Source organism: Coregonus lavaretus (genome assembly GCF_964263955.1).
Source record: "Coregonus lavaretus genome assembly, chromosome: 3".
Taxonomy (NCBI): Eukaryota; Metazoa; Chordata; class Actinopteri; order Salmoniformes; family Salmonidae; genus Coregonus; species Coregonus lavaretus.
This window is the reverse complement of record NC_139990.1, coordinates 68203922-68220967: the sequence shown is the minus strand read 5'-3', so window position 1 is coordinate 68220967 and position 17046 is coordinate 68203922. Positions and strand designations below refer to the sequence as shown.

The window sequence follows — 17046 nt, the reverse complement described above, 5'->3', positions numbered from 1 at the left end:
TGTCTTTTCATAGCATTTAGAGGTTGAAATAGCAGGCGCGGTAGAGAGAGAGTTGAAAACAGCAGGTCTGGGACAAGGTAGCACAACCGGTGAACAGGTCAGGGTTCCATAGCCGCAGGCAGAAGAGTTGAAACTGGAACAGCAGCACGACCAGGTGTACTGGGGACAGCAAGGAGTCATCAGGCCAGGTAGTCCTGAGGCAAGGTCCTAGGACTCAGGTCCTCCGGGAGGGGAGGGAGAGAGGAAGACATTCATCTATGGCAAAGATACTTTCCCCTTTCATCTGTGTCTGGTGTTCGCTAGTTACTGGCTAGCTAGTTCTTCAGCCAGCATGGAACAAAAGGGGGGGGGGGGAGTGTCGTTCAAAACTCAGACACAGTTGTCACATCAACATATCTGTCAGTGCTGCTGCAAACTGCAACAGAAGAGACATGCCAAATGGGAGATCTTGACATCATTGATAGTCATGGTTTATGAACATGGTCTGGCAGTCAACATAAATATTTTATGAGGCGTACCCAGACCTCAACCTGCCCAGTTTCAACTGAAATTGTCCAAGATGAACTAGCTAGCTAACTTCATGATCTCACTGCACAACGGCTCATTATGTCCAAGTTGCTTGACAAAAGTATTTCAAAGAACTGTCAGTCAAGGTGAGCTCCCCCCCACTCAGCCTATTAGCTCCCCGCACACTCAGCCTGTCTTTTCAGCCTTACTGATAGTTAGACATGAGAGAAAATTCTCAAATTCTAAGCATTTCTAAAATCGGTAAAAATATACAAGTCTATTTTACATGGTAATCTAGATGCCTGTGCGGGCCCCTTTAACAGGATATTTTGAAATGTGCCCTCTCATCCTGGTTTCTAATCAGATCAATCTCAAAAACAAGGTTCATATAAACATCAGTGTTATTGAAGAATCTGTTAGAATATGCTCATATATTTCACATCAAGAATGCCTGCTACTGTTAGCCTAGTCCCAGATCTGTTTGTGCCGTCTTGAATGTTTGTAGTGACAATGACCATAGGATTTGACAAGATGAACTGTGACTCCTCTCACCACATGGGTGCATTGAGCCGGTAGAGTTTTTCTGAAGCCTCAATGACCTTCCTGTGTTCGTTGGCCAGGATGCTGGCTCCCAGGTAGAAGCCTACGTCCCAGTAGTCCTGCATCTTCTCCAAGCTGCCCTTCCTCCCCAGCAGGCTGCTCAGGGTCACGCCTGGATACACACACAACAAACACACACACACAGATGGGCGCAAACAGACAGACAGACACAGGTTAGATAGTGAGAATATTATTAATATAGTTATAGTTTCAGTCTAACAGTATGGAATCGAAATGTAACAAACAACAAAAAGAGACATGACATGGCACAGAATCCCAAATAGAATAACAGTGGCATGCATTGATAAATAATGTAGGGGTGTAATTATTTAGTGTCCTTATGCAGGCTGTTAGTAATGATGATAGTGATTGGCAGGGAGTACAACTGCACCAACAATTAGCCCACACTCACTGCGGTTGATCACAGGCATAGATAAAAATATAAGGCAATTGTAGTTTACTTAAGCAATCAAACAAAACACAGCAGTTCCCTTTGACAGGCCACTGATTCAGGGCAGTGGAGTGTCAGTGAGAACAAGGTACCTATTTTGCGCAGCTCGATGGAGGTGTCAAATTCGTGGCCGGCAGCCATCAAGAGGACAATGTTGTTGATGCTGGAGTGAAGGGTTGGCTCTGTCTCGAAGGCTTTGCCGTACCTGGGGGAGAATCCATGAATGGAGATTAAAATGGATTAATTAATTAATACATATTGCTGCCTAGTCAATGAGCTGACCTAAGCAATGATTTGTTTAATAACAGTGTATCATATAGTATCAGATGTGTCAGTTGTCATAAGCCTGACACCAGGTGTCATGACTGTTTATGCCATCTGCTATGTCTTTATTCTAACAGTATTATGTAGCCTTTATGACAGAGGATTCAAGTAAAGTATAACTGAAAGGATGGAGGGAACTCAAAGGGATAACATAACATAGACTGATGTAGAGCCCTAGTAAGGAGGACTTGACTGGAGTGAGTGAAGGGATGCTGTGCATACGGTTTGCATATTAGGACGACTGACAAGTCCGAGTGCCTTTGACACCAACTCCTTGTGACTCTAAGGCTGTACTAATATGGACACCGTAATGGTGTGTCTCACCAGTAGCAGGCCTGGTCTCGACTGCGATGGTCTTTAAAGCCAGAGCTCATGAACATGTCTTTGTAGATACGGCCACAGAGGCAGTGCACGTCCGACGCCACCCTGCCACCTGACTCCACAATGGGCAGAATCACTTCCAGGGCCTTGGCACGGTCACCTGGACGATTCCTCCTGGAGGTCAAAGATTAGGAAACATTATGACAGATGGAATCCTGAGAATTAACAGCCTGTGTTGTGCTGCAAGTTAAAGTGTTGTGTGACAACTAGTACAATTCTTGAAGAAAATCTGTGTGCTTGCTTCAGCCGTCTAAAATCATAAAGATAGGGAAAAACAGTAGTGTGCTTTCAGCAAGCCCACTAATTAAGTGTTAAAATGGGGGTTGGCTTTAACCCATTTAGTGTTGTATACACATTATTTCCTTCTATGATATAATGTGAAAGACTATCGGTCAAACAGAATATGTGCGCAATACACAAATGGAGCAACAATGGTACCTGTTTAAAGCAAATATGTAGTGAAATTTGATATTCTGCTGGGCTGCCACCAAGCACATGGGCAAGTTGTTCAGGGTCTCTACCAGTTTGATAATGGCATCGTAGTCCTGAAGTCAGAAAGAGGACAGGATTATAGAAAACCCTTCATCAACATTATAATAACATCTCTGATTTCAATGCATTATAAAATTAGGCATGGCTACACACACCTTTAACATTTTTAATAGACATTCCCTCAAAATTGATTTAATTTAACCCCTGCAGTACTTGTAATACATGCATGTAGGGTTGGGCGATGTCAACCTTTGTTCTATCGTGATTAAGTAGCCATTAAAAATTGTGATATAAAATTAATAACTCCTCTATTGGCCAACCCAAATATATATATATATATATATATACAGTGGGGAGAACAAGTATTTGATACACTGCCGATTTTGCAGGTTTTCCTACTTACAAAGCATGTAGAGGTCTGTAATTTTTATCATAGGTACACACCAACTGTGAGAGACGGAATCTAAAACAAAAATCCAGAAAATCACATTGTATGATATTTAAGTATTAATTTGCATTTTATTGCATGACATAAGTATTTGATCACCTACCAACCAGTAAGAATTCCGGGTCTCACAGACCTTTTAGTTTTTCTTTAAGAAGCCCTCCTGTTCTCCACTTATTACCTGTATTAACTGCACCTGTTTGAACTCGTTACCTGTATAAAAGACACCTGTCCACACACTCAAACAGACTCCAACCTCTCCACAATGGCCAAGACCAGAGAGCTGTGTAAGGACATCAGGGATAAAATTGTAGACCTGCACAAGGCTGGGATGGGCTACAGGACAATAGGCAAGCAGCTTGGTGAGAAGGCAACAACTGTTGGCGCAATTATTAGAAAATGGAAGAAGTTCAAGATGACGGTCAATCACCCTTGGTCTGGGGCTCCATGCAAGATCTCACCTCGTGGGGCATCAATGATCATGAGGAAGGTGAGGGATCAGCCCAGAACTACACGGCAGGACCTGGTCAATGACCTGAAGAGAGCTGGGACCACAGTCTCAAAGAAAACCATTAGTAACACACTACGCCGTCATGGATTAAAATCCTGCAGCACACGCAAGGTCCCCCTGCTCAAGCCAGCGCATGTCCAGGCCCATCTGAAGTTTGCCAATGACAATCTGGATGATCTAGAGGAGGAATGGGAGAAGGTCATGTGGTCTGATGAGACAAAAATAGAGCTTTTTGGTCTAAACTCCACACGCCGTGTTTGGAGGAAGAAGAAGGATGAGTACAACCCCAGGAACACCATCCCAACCGTGAAGCATGGAGGTGGAAACATCATTCTTTGGGGATGCTTTTCTGCAAAGGGGACAGGACGACTGCACCGTATTGAGGGGAGGATGGATGGGGCCATGTATCGTGAGATCTTGGCCAACAACCTCCTTCCCTCAGTAAGAGCATTGAAGATGGGTCGTGGCTGGGTCTTCCAGCATGACAACGACCCGAAACACACAGCCAGGGCAACTAAGGAGTGGTTCCGTAAGAAGCATCAAGGTCCTGGAGTGGCCTAGCCAGTCTCCAGACCTGAACCCAATAGAACATCTTTGGAGGGAGCTGAAAGTCCGTATTGCCCAGCGACAGCCCCGAAACCTGAAGGATCTGGAGAAGGTCTGTATGGAGGAGTGGGCCAAAATCCCTGCTGCAGTGTGTGCAAACCTTGTCAAAACCTACAGGAAATGTATGATCTCTGTAATTGCAAAGAAAGGTTTCTGTACCAAATATTAAGTTCTGCTTTTCTGATGTATCAAATACTTATGTCATGCAAGAAAATGCAAATTAATTACTTAAAAATAACAACTCACAGTTGAAGTGTACCTATGATAAAAATTACAGACCTCTACATGCTTTGTAAGTAGGTAAACCTGCAAAATCGGCAGTGTATCAAATACTTGTTCTCCCCACTGTATATATATATATATATATATATATATATATATATATATATATATATATATATATATATATATATATATATATATATATATTTTTTTTTTTTTTATTATGAGTTATAAAAAAGGGTTATGGGTTGTACGCAACTCTGCTGTCCCAAGAACTGGATAATTATTCAATGATTTGCATGTTTGCCTAATCTTCCTCTCTTATTAAGCCTAGGCTTCTATACGTTGTAGGTAGGTTCTATACATTGCTAATAATAGGCTATTGAAATACAGTGAGGGAAAAAAGTATTTGATCCCCTGCTGATTTTGAAAGTTTGCCCACTGACAAAGACATGATCAGTCTATAATTTTAATGGTAGGTTTATTTGAACAGTGAGAGACAGAATAACAACAAAAAAATCCAGAACAACGCATATTATTATTATTATGTCAAAAATTGTATAAATTCATTTGCATTTTAATGAGGGAAATAAGTATTTGACCCCCTCTCAAATCAGAAAGATTTCTGGCTACCAAGTGTATTTTATACAGGTAACGAGCTGAGATTAGGAGCACACTCTTAAAGGGAGTGCTCCTAATCTCAGCTTGTTACCTGTATAAAAGACACCTGTCCACAGGAGCAATCAAATTCCAAACTCTCCACCATGGCCAAGACCAAAGAGCTGTCCAAGGATGTCAGGGACAAGATTGTAGACCTACACAAGGCTGGAATGGGCTACAAGACCATCGCCAAGCAGCTTGTTGAGAAGGTGACAACAGTTGGTGCGATTATTCGCAAATGGAAGAAACACAAAATAACTGTCAATCTCCCTCGGCCTGGGGCTCCATGCAATATCTCATCTCGTGGAGTTGCAATGATCATGAGAACGGTGAGGAATCAGCCCAGAACTACACGGGAGGATCTTGTCAATGATCTCAAGGCAGCTGGGACCATAGTCACCAAGAAAACAATTGGTAACACACTACGCCGTGAAGGACTGAAATCCTGCAGCGCCCGCAAGGTCCCCCTGCTCAAGAAAGCACATATAAAGGCCCGTCTGAAGTTTGCCAATGAACATCTGAATGATTCAGAGGAGAACTGGGTGAAAGTGTTGTGGTCAGATGAGACCAAAATCGAGGTCTTTGGCATCAACTCAACTCGCCATGTTTGGAGGAGGAGGAATGCTGCCTATGACCCCAAGAACACCATCCCCACTGTCAAACATGGAGGTGGAAACATTATGCTTTGGGGGTGTTTTTCTGCTAAGGGGACAGGACAACTTCACCGCATCAAAGGGACGATGGACGGGGCCATGTACCGTCAAATCTTGGGTGAGAACCTCCTTCCCTCAGCCAGGGCATTGAAAATGGTTCGTGGATGGGTATTCCAGCATGACAATGACCCAAAACACACGGCCACGGCAACAAAGGAGTGGCTCAAGAAGAAGCACATTAAGGTCCTGGAGTGGCCTAGCCAGTCTCCAGAACTTAATCCCATAGAAAATCTGTGGAGGGAGCTGAAGGTTCGAGTTGCCAAACGTCAGCCTCGAAACCTTAATGACTTGGAGAAGACCTGCAAAGAGGAGTGGGACAAAATCCCTCCTGAGATGTGTGCACTACTACAAGAAATATCTGACCTCTGTGATTGCCAACAAGGGTTTCGCCACCAAGTACTAAGTCATGTTTTGCAGAGGGGTCAAATACTTATTTCCCTCATTAAAATGCAAATCAATTTATAACATTTTTGACATGCGTTTTTTCTGGATTTTTTTGTTGTTATTCTGTCTCTCACTGTTCAAATAAACCTACCATTAAAATTATAGACTGGTCATGTCTTTGTCAGTGGGCAAACGTACAAAATCAGCAGGGGATCAAATACTTTTTTCCCTCACTGTAGGCCTACTCTACACATAATTTCTTTCATAAGCTTTGCTCAGCTGTAAGTTTCCTTTTGACTTCTCATTAGATTTTTCCATCAGAATATTGTTTGCTCAGTTTCACTTCTTCTTGCCTGTAATATTTGCCATTCAAAATAATCTGTTATAGAAAATGACCTATACACTGACTGTTCCCATTTGAAAGCTTTAACTTTAGGACATTAAAACACTTTATTAGTATGGCCTACTTGGGAAATATTCTTTATAACCTACTAATGCTTTTGATAGGCTATTTTAATTAGTAGGATTTGGCCTTTGGCCGTTTGGTTCGCAACGGCAAGTAGGAGAGATGAATCATTTACTTTAGACCAGGGGTGTCAAATGTCCGGCCCGCATCAGGCCCGCAAACGGGTTTAATCCAGCCCGCGAGATGATTTTGTAAAGTATAAAAATGGGCTGCAATTTTACAATAAAATAAACTGCTGTTCCAATTGCGTCCACTGGATGGCGCAATAGCAATTGTGTTAAGCAAGCAAACTGTTTATACCGGGGCAGAGCAAGTAGGTCAAGCAAGTGCAGCCAGTCCGGATGAGCTACTTTGATTTGCCCGCGATATTTATTACGGCTTCTACTTTTAACATTATGTGCTTTGGCACCCTCATTGCCCCAATATGTCTCTGTCAAAAAAGAGAAAAGTGGACGCAGAGTGTCATCCTCCTATTTATTCACAGAATTGAATGGGAAAGCTGTATGTTTGGTGTGTTCACAGCATTTTGCAGTGCTGAAAGAATATAACCTTCGTCGCCACTATGTGAGTCTTAATGCCGACAAATATGACAACTTTCAAGGACAGCGGAGAAGAGAGAAGGTGAATGAACTGTTGGCGGGTCTGAAGAAACAGCAGTCTGTGTTTACTCACATCCGAGACAGTGACGCTGCAGTGAAAGCTAGCTACCTCATTGCTATTGAAATCGCAGTGGCTTCAAAACCATTTAGTGAGGGTGAATTTGTAAAAACATGCATGATGAAGGCAGCGGAGAAGAGAGAAGGTGAATGAACTGTTGGCGGGTCTGAAGAAACAGCAGTCTGTGTTTACTCACATCCGAGACAGTGACGCTGCAGTGAAAGCTAGCTACCTCATTGCTATTGAAATCGCAGTGGCTTCAAAACCATTTAGTGAGGGTGAATTTGTAAAAACATGCATGATGAAGGCAGCGGAGATTGTGTGCCCTGAAAAGCGCCAGGCTTTTGCAAATATCAGCCTGACAAGAAACACAGTTGCAGACAGAATTTTCGATCTTTCAGTGGATTTGAACAGCCAGTTGAAGCAAAAAGTAGTCATTTATTGCGTGTTCGGTTGCAATTGATGAAAGCACGGACATTACAGATGTTGCACAACTGGCCATTTTCATCCGCGGAGTTGATGACACATTGACCGTCACCGAGGAGTTTGTGGAGTTGGTGCCGATGACAGATACAACGACAGCAGCTGATATTTTCACCGCACTCGTCGGCGCGCTGGACAGGGTTGGAGTGGACTGGTCCCGCGCTGTCAGCCTGGCTACAGATGGTGCGCACTCAATGATCGGGAAAAAAGCAGGCATTGTGACAAAGTTCAGAGAGAAAGTGCAATCTGCAAATGGAGGACGTGATTTTTGGACTTTTCACTGTATTTTGCACCAGGAGGCTTTGTGTAACGTCATGAAGGTGGTCATCCAAACTGTTAATTTCCTCCGATCCAGAAGCCTGAATCACGGTCAGTTTGACAGCCTTCTCAGAGAGAAAGACCACATCTATAGCCTGCCATACCACACTGAGGTAAGATGGTTAAGCCGAGGTGCTGTGCTGAGGCGTTTCTTTGATTTACGAGAAGAAATTGAACAGTTCATGGAAGAAAAGGGCAAACCAGTGTTAGAATTTCATTCCGCAGAATTGATGCAGGACCTTGCATTTATGGTGGATGTTACAGAGCACCTGAATAACTTGAACAAACAGCTGCAAGGGCGCAACAAAGTTGTCACGCAGTATTATGACAGCATACGTTCTTTCAAGTTGAAGCTGTCATTGTGGGAGACGCAACTCGCCGGTGGTGATGCAGCTCACTTCCCCTGTCTGAAAAATGTGTGCGCGACCCAACATGTGGCAGACATGAAGCGGTTCAAAGATAAAATAACGGGACTGTTACGGGAGTTTGAGCAACGCTTTCAGATTTTTGGTGAACTGGAGAAAGACTTCAACGTTTTTTGCTCGCCATTCACCGTGAATCCCTTTGTGTTTTCTGACAGGACATTTTGCGCCGCTTTGGTGAAAATCTTAGCTCTGTCTACATTGTTCTTTTGCATTCTGTAAATTGTTTATAACATATTTATTGAAATAGGTTATGCAGGCTATAGCACAGAAATAGGCCACTTGGCATGGCCCTGCTGTGGGCTGCCCGGTCAGCTCTTACTGCATAGTGCCAATCAAGTTGAAATAGGCTATACATTGTCCATCACATCATGATGTCATCACCATCGACGATGGCTGTCAATCACCTTCGATATCCGATACTATAGTAATATCGCCCAACCCTAATAGACAGTGCTCTTTCCTACAACTGAGAATCCCCGATAAGATGAGTATATTTTTACTTAGAATGACCTTGGAGGGCTGCCATCTAATCATTGTTAGCATTCAATCCCCTTTACAGTGGGGGAAAAAAGTATTTAGTCAGCCACCAATTGTGCAAGTTCTCCCATTTAAAAAGATGAGAGAGGCCTGTAATTTTCATCATAGGTACACGCAGTGGCGGCTCCTGAAAAAATTCTCAGGGGGGGCAATTTTTCTGATGATTTAGGTGACCTACACACATTTTAAAAAAGATATGTCCAGCAACAACATGAAGACAGGGGCAGCATATAAGTCAATACCAGAAGCATTTATTGACTGATCTCAAAAGTGTTGGCTTACCAGGGTTGGTGGAGCCCTCAGTTTCATCTTTGCCTCGCAAAGCTAACTCAAACACTCCGCAAAACTTCACACACTGGATTAGCCGGCTGAGGATGTGGCGGTTCTTGCTAATGTCGTAGTAAATATATTTGTTATAGTGAATATGGAATATGATATGTTGAGTAAAATGTTGTGCTAAGATCTATTTAGGTCAGGAGCTGGTTATAAGTTCTGTTCCTATCCAATAACAATGGACAAAAGGGTCCTATCTTGTCAGCCTTGTCAGTTTCAGTTCTCCAGTAAACTTGTGATTATCAACACTAACCTCATCGTTGTGGCGGCGGACAGCTAGCCTGTATCCCTCATCCAGTTGAGTGGGAATGTTCACTCTCCCCAAAGCAGACAATCTCAAACAGCTATCCATGTGGGTCTTTGACAGCTCATGTTTCTTAATCTTTCCTGAAAGATGGTGCATGTCCGTTACACACCAGTCGCTGTCCAAGCGGTGCTGTCTGCCGTGCCGCCTTCAGGGTGAAAGAGTAAGCAGGGGGTAGCAGAAGACTGCATTAGCTACATCGCAGCCTGCTAGCCAGGTTTTTCGTTCGTACCAATCTTTGGAAAATCCTCGGGTGTAGGACTTCCCCCCTTTAGTAGAAACCTGTTGAATTATTAAATTTGGTCTGGGAGGTCCTAATTGTTTCGTTGCCAATTTATCTTGATTTGTTCGCCGACAAAAAGTAACTTATTTCAAAGAGACAATCGAGTTGCACTGAACGCTATAGCCATCTTGATAGTAGTACGTGAATTGATTGATGAGGCTACCCGCTCTTTTCTTAGTTACGTTCATGGTTACGTTACGTATGACGAAAGCGCGTAAGTGCAAGCCCTCAGAAACCCATAGAGATTGTATTGAAAGCTCTGATATTTGAAAAAAATAGATTTTACATGGGAGTCTATGACAGACTTCTGGGCGATTTTCAACCTGACTGAAATCGCCCCAAAAGGGGGGGGGGGCATTTGAAGCACGACTTTAGCCTGATTGGACATTTAGTGGCACTGTGGCAGATCAGACGTCTAGATTACAACACTGATAACTACTGTTGCCGTGATATAATTGATTAGAAAAAAAATCCCTTCCTTTTCCCGTTTGGCAGTGCGTCGCCCATATCGCCCTATTGAACACACCGCCCCTGGGTACACGTCAACTATGACAGACAAAATGAGAAAAAGAAAATCCAGGATATATCACATTGTAGGATTTTTAATGAATTTATTTGCAAATTATGGTGGAAAATAAGTATTTGGTCAATAACAAAAGTTTCTCAATACTTTGTTATATACCCTTTGTTGACAATGACACAGGTCAAACGTTTTCTGTAAGTCTTCACAAGGTTTTCACACACTGTTGCTGGTATTTTGGCCCATTCCTCCATGCAGATCTCCTCTAGAGCAGTGATGTTTTGGGGCTGTCGCTGGGCAACACGGACTTTCAACTCCCTCCAAAGATTTTATATGGGGTTGAGATCTGGAGACTGGCTAGGCCACTCCAGGACCTTGAAATGCTTCTTACGAAGCCACTCCTTCGTTGCCCGGGCGGTGTGTTTGGGATCATTGTCATGCTGAAAGACCCAGCCACATTTCATCTTCAATGCCCTTGCTGATGGAAGGAGGTTTTCACTCAAAATCTCACGATACATGGCCCCATTCATTCCTTCCTTTACACGGATCAGGCGTCCTGGTCCCTTTGCAGAAAAACAGCCCCAAAGCATGATGTTTCCACCCCCATGCTTCACAGTAGGTATGGTGTTCTTTGGATGCAACTCAGCATTCTTTGTCCTCCAAACACGACGAGTTGAGTTTTTACCAAAAAGTTATATTTTGGTTTCATCTGACCATATGACATTCTCCCAATCCTCTTCTGGATCATCCAAATGCACTCTAGCAAACTTCAGACGGGCCTGGACATGTACTGGCTTAAGCAGGGGGACACGTCTGGCACTGCAGGATTTGAGTCCCTGGCGGCGTAGTGTGTTACTGATGGTAGGCTTTGTTACTTTGGTCCCAGCTCTCTGCAGGTCATTCACTAGGTCCCCCCGTGTGGTTCTGGGATTTTTGCTCACCGTTCTTGTGATCATTTTGACCCCACGGGGTGAGATCTTGCGTGGAGCCCCAGATCGAGGGAGATTATCAGTGGTCTTGTATGTCTTCCATTTCCTAATAATTGCTCCCACAGTTGATTTCTTCAAACCAAGCTGCTTACCTATTGCAGATTCAGTCTTCCCAGCCTGGTGCAGGTCTACAATTTTGTTTCTGGTGTCCTTTGACAGCTCTTTGGTCTTGGTCATAGTGGAGTTTGGAGTGTGACTGTTTGAGGTTGTGGACAGGTGTCTTTTATACTGATAACAAGTTCAAACAGGTGCCATTAATACAGGTAACGAGTGGAGGACAGAGGAGCCTCTTAAAGAAGTTGTTACAGGTCTGTGAGAGCCAGAAATCTTGCTTGTTTGTAGGTGACCAAATACTTATTTTCCACCATAATTTGCAAATAAATTCATAAAAAATCCTACAATGTGATTTTCTGGATTTTTTTTCCTCAATTTGTCTGTCATAGTTGACGTGTACCTATGATGAAAATTACAGGCCTCTCTCATCTTTTTAAGTGGGAGAACTTGCACAATTGGTGGCTGACTAAATACTTTTTCCCCCCCGCTGTATACTAGTATTTTTGTTTGCAGACAAAGAGCATTAATGTTTCAGTGAAGGTAGTCAACCGTCATGCAGACTGTAGATCCGCCAAACTAACACACAGGTTTTAAAGGTAGATTTAGCGATGCACGAAGTAAACTGCAGAGTTGGGCCAATTTCCACAACAACTAAAAGTATGAGGCACGAGGCTAAACTTCTCAGCTGTTTTGGTCCCGCAGCTATCACATTGCAGCAGTTACTCTGTATGAGTTAACTGTCTTGCATCACGCTGATCTGCAATATGTGTGATTCATTCTGCTGCTCGTGGAAACGTCATATCGCCAATTCTCAGTTTAAAACAGGCACCACAGAAGCATTCCACAGTCATAAAAGTGAGCCCATGCTAAAGAATCTACTGCCCAAACACAATAGCCAGCAAACATAAACAAGGGAAGTCTCGACACTGGCAAACACAGTACCACTGAGCCCTGGGTCGTGTTCATTAGGCACCAAATGGTAGGGACTACCTGGACCTATCTGATAAGAAGTGCTCGTTTTCATTTTCCATTACACAACACTTTGCTACAGTGTAACCTAATGAACATGACCCATGTCCCTGTCCCTCCCTCCCATAGCTAAGCCCACCTGGACGTCCCGGTACGACAGCAGTAGGTTCATGATGATGTCTGGGCTGAGCAGCTCCACCGTGTCCAGGCGCTTCTGGATGCGGCCCAGCTCCTGACTCAACTCCTGGCCACTGAAGCGCTCCCGGGCCGTGCGGATCTCATTCCGGATGGACTCCCGGAAGTACTCACTAGTAAGGGTACAAGAGTCAGTTGTACCCTTAAGCGAGGCACTTAACCCCTGAAACTGCTCTTGATCCAGGGGCATATATTGTATATTGCACAAATCACTGATAATAGCTCATGTCTAACTGAAAGACATTTGCAGTTGGGCAGTCTAGGCATTTCCAAGCTTAACCTTGTAGTTTATTTGCTGCTATTTCTCCCACCCAACCAAGCTACCGAACCAAGCAGTTTGGTAGAGTAAAAGTGAAAGACACAATGAGGGAGTCATAATGGAATAATTAGACATGCAGCGTGGGTAGCATGACATGCTGACCTGGCGTGAACGTGCACATTGTCCAGCAGTTGGATGAGCCTCTCTACCAATGGGGTGAGGAGGGGTTCCAGTTGGAAGCTTGGCTGCATCAGTTCTTTGATGCCGTTTAAGAGCGTTGCGTCGCAGACCTTGCCCTGTGGCAACACTACATATGGGATGAACGTGTAGCTCCCACACTGCTCCTGAGGGAAGAGACAAACATATGGGTATTAACATACAAGCTCTCACAAACAAGTGTTACTTACACTACCGTTCAAAAGTTTGGGGTCACTTAGAAATGTCCTTGTTTTCAAAAGAAAAGCAATTTTTTTGTCCATTAAAATAACATCAAATTGATCAGAAATACAGTGTAGACATTGTTAATGTTGTAAATGGCTATTGTAGCTGGAAACGGCAGATTTTTTATGGAATATCTACATAGGCGTACAGAGGCCCATTATCAGCAACCAACAGTCCTGTGTTCCAATGGCACGTTGTGTTTGCTAATCCAAGTTTATCATTTTAAAAGGCTAATTGATCATTAGAAAACCCTTTTGCAATTATGTTAGCACAGCTGAAAAATGTTGTGCTGATTAAAGCAGCAATAAAACTGGCCTTCTTGAGACTAGTATCTGGAGCATCAGCAATTGTGGGTTCGATTACAGGCTCAAAATGGCCAGAAACAAATAACTTTCTTCTGAAACTCGTCAGTCTATACTTGTTCTGAGAAATGAAGGCTATTCCATGCGAGAAATTGCCAAGAAACTGAAGATCTCGTACAACGCTGTGTACTACTCCCTTCACAGAACAGCCCATCTTAATATTTTATTTTTATTGGCCAGTCTGAGATATGACTTTTTCTTTGCAACTCTGTCTAGAAGGTCAGCATCCCGGAGTCGCCTCTTCACTGTTGACGTTGAGACTGGTGTTTTGCGGGTACTATTTAATGAAGCTGCCAGTTGAGGACCTGTGAGGCGTCTGTTTCTTGAACTAGACACTAATGTATTTGTCCTCTTGCTCAGTCGTGCACCGGGGCCTCCCACCCCTCTTTCTATTCTGGTTAGAGCCAGTTTGCGCTGTTCTGTGAAGGGAGTAGTACACAGCGTTGTACGAGATCTTCAGTTTCTTGGCAATTCTCGCATGGAATAGCCTTCATAGACAATAGACTGACGAGTTTCAGAAGAAAGTTATTTGTTTCTGGCCATTTTGAGCCTGTAATCGAATGGTAGTGTATACGCAGCATACATAAACATATTATGACCAAACCGAAGCACAGTATTAGCAAACAGAAACATACAATATTCACTTTGGTACCACTGTATTAACATGTGTTAAAATATTGTGAAATGTTTTTGCTTAATCACATCTCTGCAAAAGCTTTATAAATACAAATGAGGTTATGAGCACTGCTTGAGGACTTATGGAGTATTTACCTTTCTACCTTATCCATTCCAGAGTTTTATCATGCTCTAAACACATATACCTACTAAACACACAGATCCGCCTGATAGGCCTAAAGAAATCCATTGACCTATAAACCCATAAAAGACTGCAATTCAACCGTTGTTCAACAATCCAGAGAAAACAGCCCTAGGATCAACTTATATCAGAGAAATCAGGTCTAAAAATATAACACAAATACTTATTTTTAAAAGTACAGCAGTAGTTATTGGCAATATTATGCAACTGGTGGTGGGATTGCTGTGGCAATGGAGGGTACTTCTTTATACCCTAAAATTAATTTACAACCCAATTTTCCCCCAAAGAGAGCTGGCAAAAGGTCCACTTGGTCCTTCATCAATAATATAATAATTTTAAACTCTCATGATGCCCTGGGTGTACCTTGAGTGCTTGCAGGTCACTGTCCTGCTTGTAACAATATAGGATGATGTTATTGGTCATGCTGAAGCTCTCTCTCATGCCCAGGTGATAGAAGAGGGACTGCTGGCAGCAAGTGTCACTCATTTCCACCACTGCCACATCTGTCAAAAGAGAAGGGTAAAATTGGGTGTCGAAATTCGAAAACACCCGTGCAGCGCAGGTACGCACTTAAAATAGCTGTTTGTGCAGAACACACACACTAACTTTTTGGCCAACAACAATTTAGAAGAATAAGGTAGTGTGGCGTGGCCAATGCCTTGCTGACAGTCGACATGACTATACTTGCCTGCATTGTAGAAGATATCAAGAATGTCAGTAGTCCCAAGCAATATCCTCTCGAAAGGAATGGTTTTGAACACCGCGTGTGTGTCCGCGCAGGCTTCTTTCAGACACTTCAGTGACAAGTTCTCTTCTGTCTGTGGCAGGGATGCATCTTCAATAACAATGTATGCAACAGCCACAGCCCTAGTCCGGCTCCGGGGTGAAATAATGTGCTTATTTGAGGTGCTGAGTTCAATAGCCAAAGGGTCCTGCCATAAACTTCCAGCTGATACCCAAACAGGATCCTTTCTCTTGACCTCGTCCAGGCGTAGGCTCATACGCCTGCGTTCGGTGGTATACATTTCCCCAAATATTCAAGAACGCATATTCCAGTGTTGAATACTTTTCATCGACAGTGCAGCTCTGGAACTGTAAATTCCCCAGGTGAGTCTCGTCTCGTCTCGTCTCGTCTCGTCTCGCCCTAGTCTCCAGTTACATTCCGCGAACTGTTGCCTACACTCCTTTAACCCCTCCCATATTTACCGGCTGCAATGCGCGATTTCGTTTTGCAAGGCCCGGTACCCCGGGTCAGCGTAGTTTGTACATTTTAGACCATTCCATTGGCCCTTAACTGAAACCTCTACTCACCAAGGGCACCGGGCCATGCAAAACGAACTCGCCCAATGTCTAACCCAGATGAACTGTTGGATTTACAGAGGCTCTTCTACGACCTCTGCAGTCTACGCAGTGGCGTAACCAGAAATTCGTTGGTGGGTGGGCCTGCAGAAATGTTGCTATGAGGTAGAGAGATACATTTGTAGTTTTATAGCTAATGTTACGAACCGGCTTGTAGTCCATAACAAAGAGGGAGACAACGCGGAGATAAAGAAATACCAAACATATTTATTAAATAAAGTAAACTATATCCAAGTAACTATGGTGTGTAGTCAGTAGTGTCAGTGAGTGGATGCGTGCATAGATGGTGATAATGAAGGGTGTTGAGAGGTGCGGACACAAATAAGCCCCAAAATGCCACAACCACAAACAACAGTGTGTCTGAGTGGATTCTCCTAGATATATGGGGAAAAGGTGTATTTATCCCGGGACACACCCGAGCCCAGGTGTGTCCCAATTCACTGAAGACCCTCCCAGCTCCTCCCACTGAGATCCTATTAAGGAAAACAAGAGCAGAGAGAAAGAAAAGGGCAGACAGAGTGGGAGGGTCTTCGCACTAATCTCATGCTATTCTACATTTTGCTAAGAGGCTGATAGAAAATGTTGCTGTTTTAAAGCTAATTTCTTGTAATTCTACAGTTCTACAATTCTGCAGTTTTATAAATAAAATAAAATACAATTGTATTTGTCACATGCACCGAATACAACAGGTGTAGACCTTAGAGTGAAATGCTTACTTACAAGCCCTTAACCAATAATGCAGTTTTAAGAAAAATAAGTGTTAAGTAAAAAAAATAGATAAGTAAAAAAATAAAAATAAAAAATAATTAAAGAGCAGCAGTAAAATAACAGTAGGGAGGCTATATACAGGGGGTACCGGTACAGAGTCAATGTGCGGGGGCACAGGTTAGTTTAGGTAATTGAGGTAATATGTACATGTAGGTAGAGTTAAAGTGACTATGCATAGATAATAAACAGAGAGTGGGGGGGGGGGGACGAC

General features: G+C 43.2%; 1 protein-coding gene across 2 annotated transcripts in view; it reads right to left on the bottom strand.

Annotated features, from left to right (window-relative positions):
• Positions 1-15860, bottom strand: part of LOC311113649 (mitogen-activated protein kinase kinase kinase 5-like) — a 35710-nt gene extending 19850 nt beyond the window's left edge. For both annotated transcript variants that reach the window (XM_084156921.1, XM_084156922.1), the window contains exons 1-8: positions 15397-15860; positions 15072-15211; positions 13251-13432; positions 12774-12942; positions 2702-2808; positions 2207-2377; positions 1651-1763; positions 1060-1219 (exon numbers count right to left, since the gene is read on the bottom strand). In XM_084156921.1, coding sequence (XP_084013047.1) covers positions 1060-1219; positions 1651-1763; positions 2207-2377; positions 2702-2808; positions 12774-12942; positions 13251-13432; positions 15072-15211; positions 15397-15733 — 1379 coding nt within the window. In that variant the 5' untranslated portion in view covers positions 15734-15860. The remainder of the gene's footprint in view (positions 1-1059; positions 1220-1650; positions 1764-2206; positions 2378-2701; positions 2809-12773; positions 12943-13250; positions 13433-15071; positions 15212-15396) is intronic.
• Positions 15861-17046: the final 1186 nt, after the last annotated feature.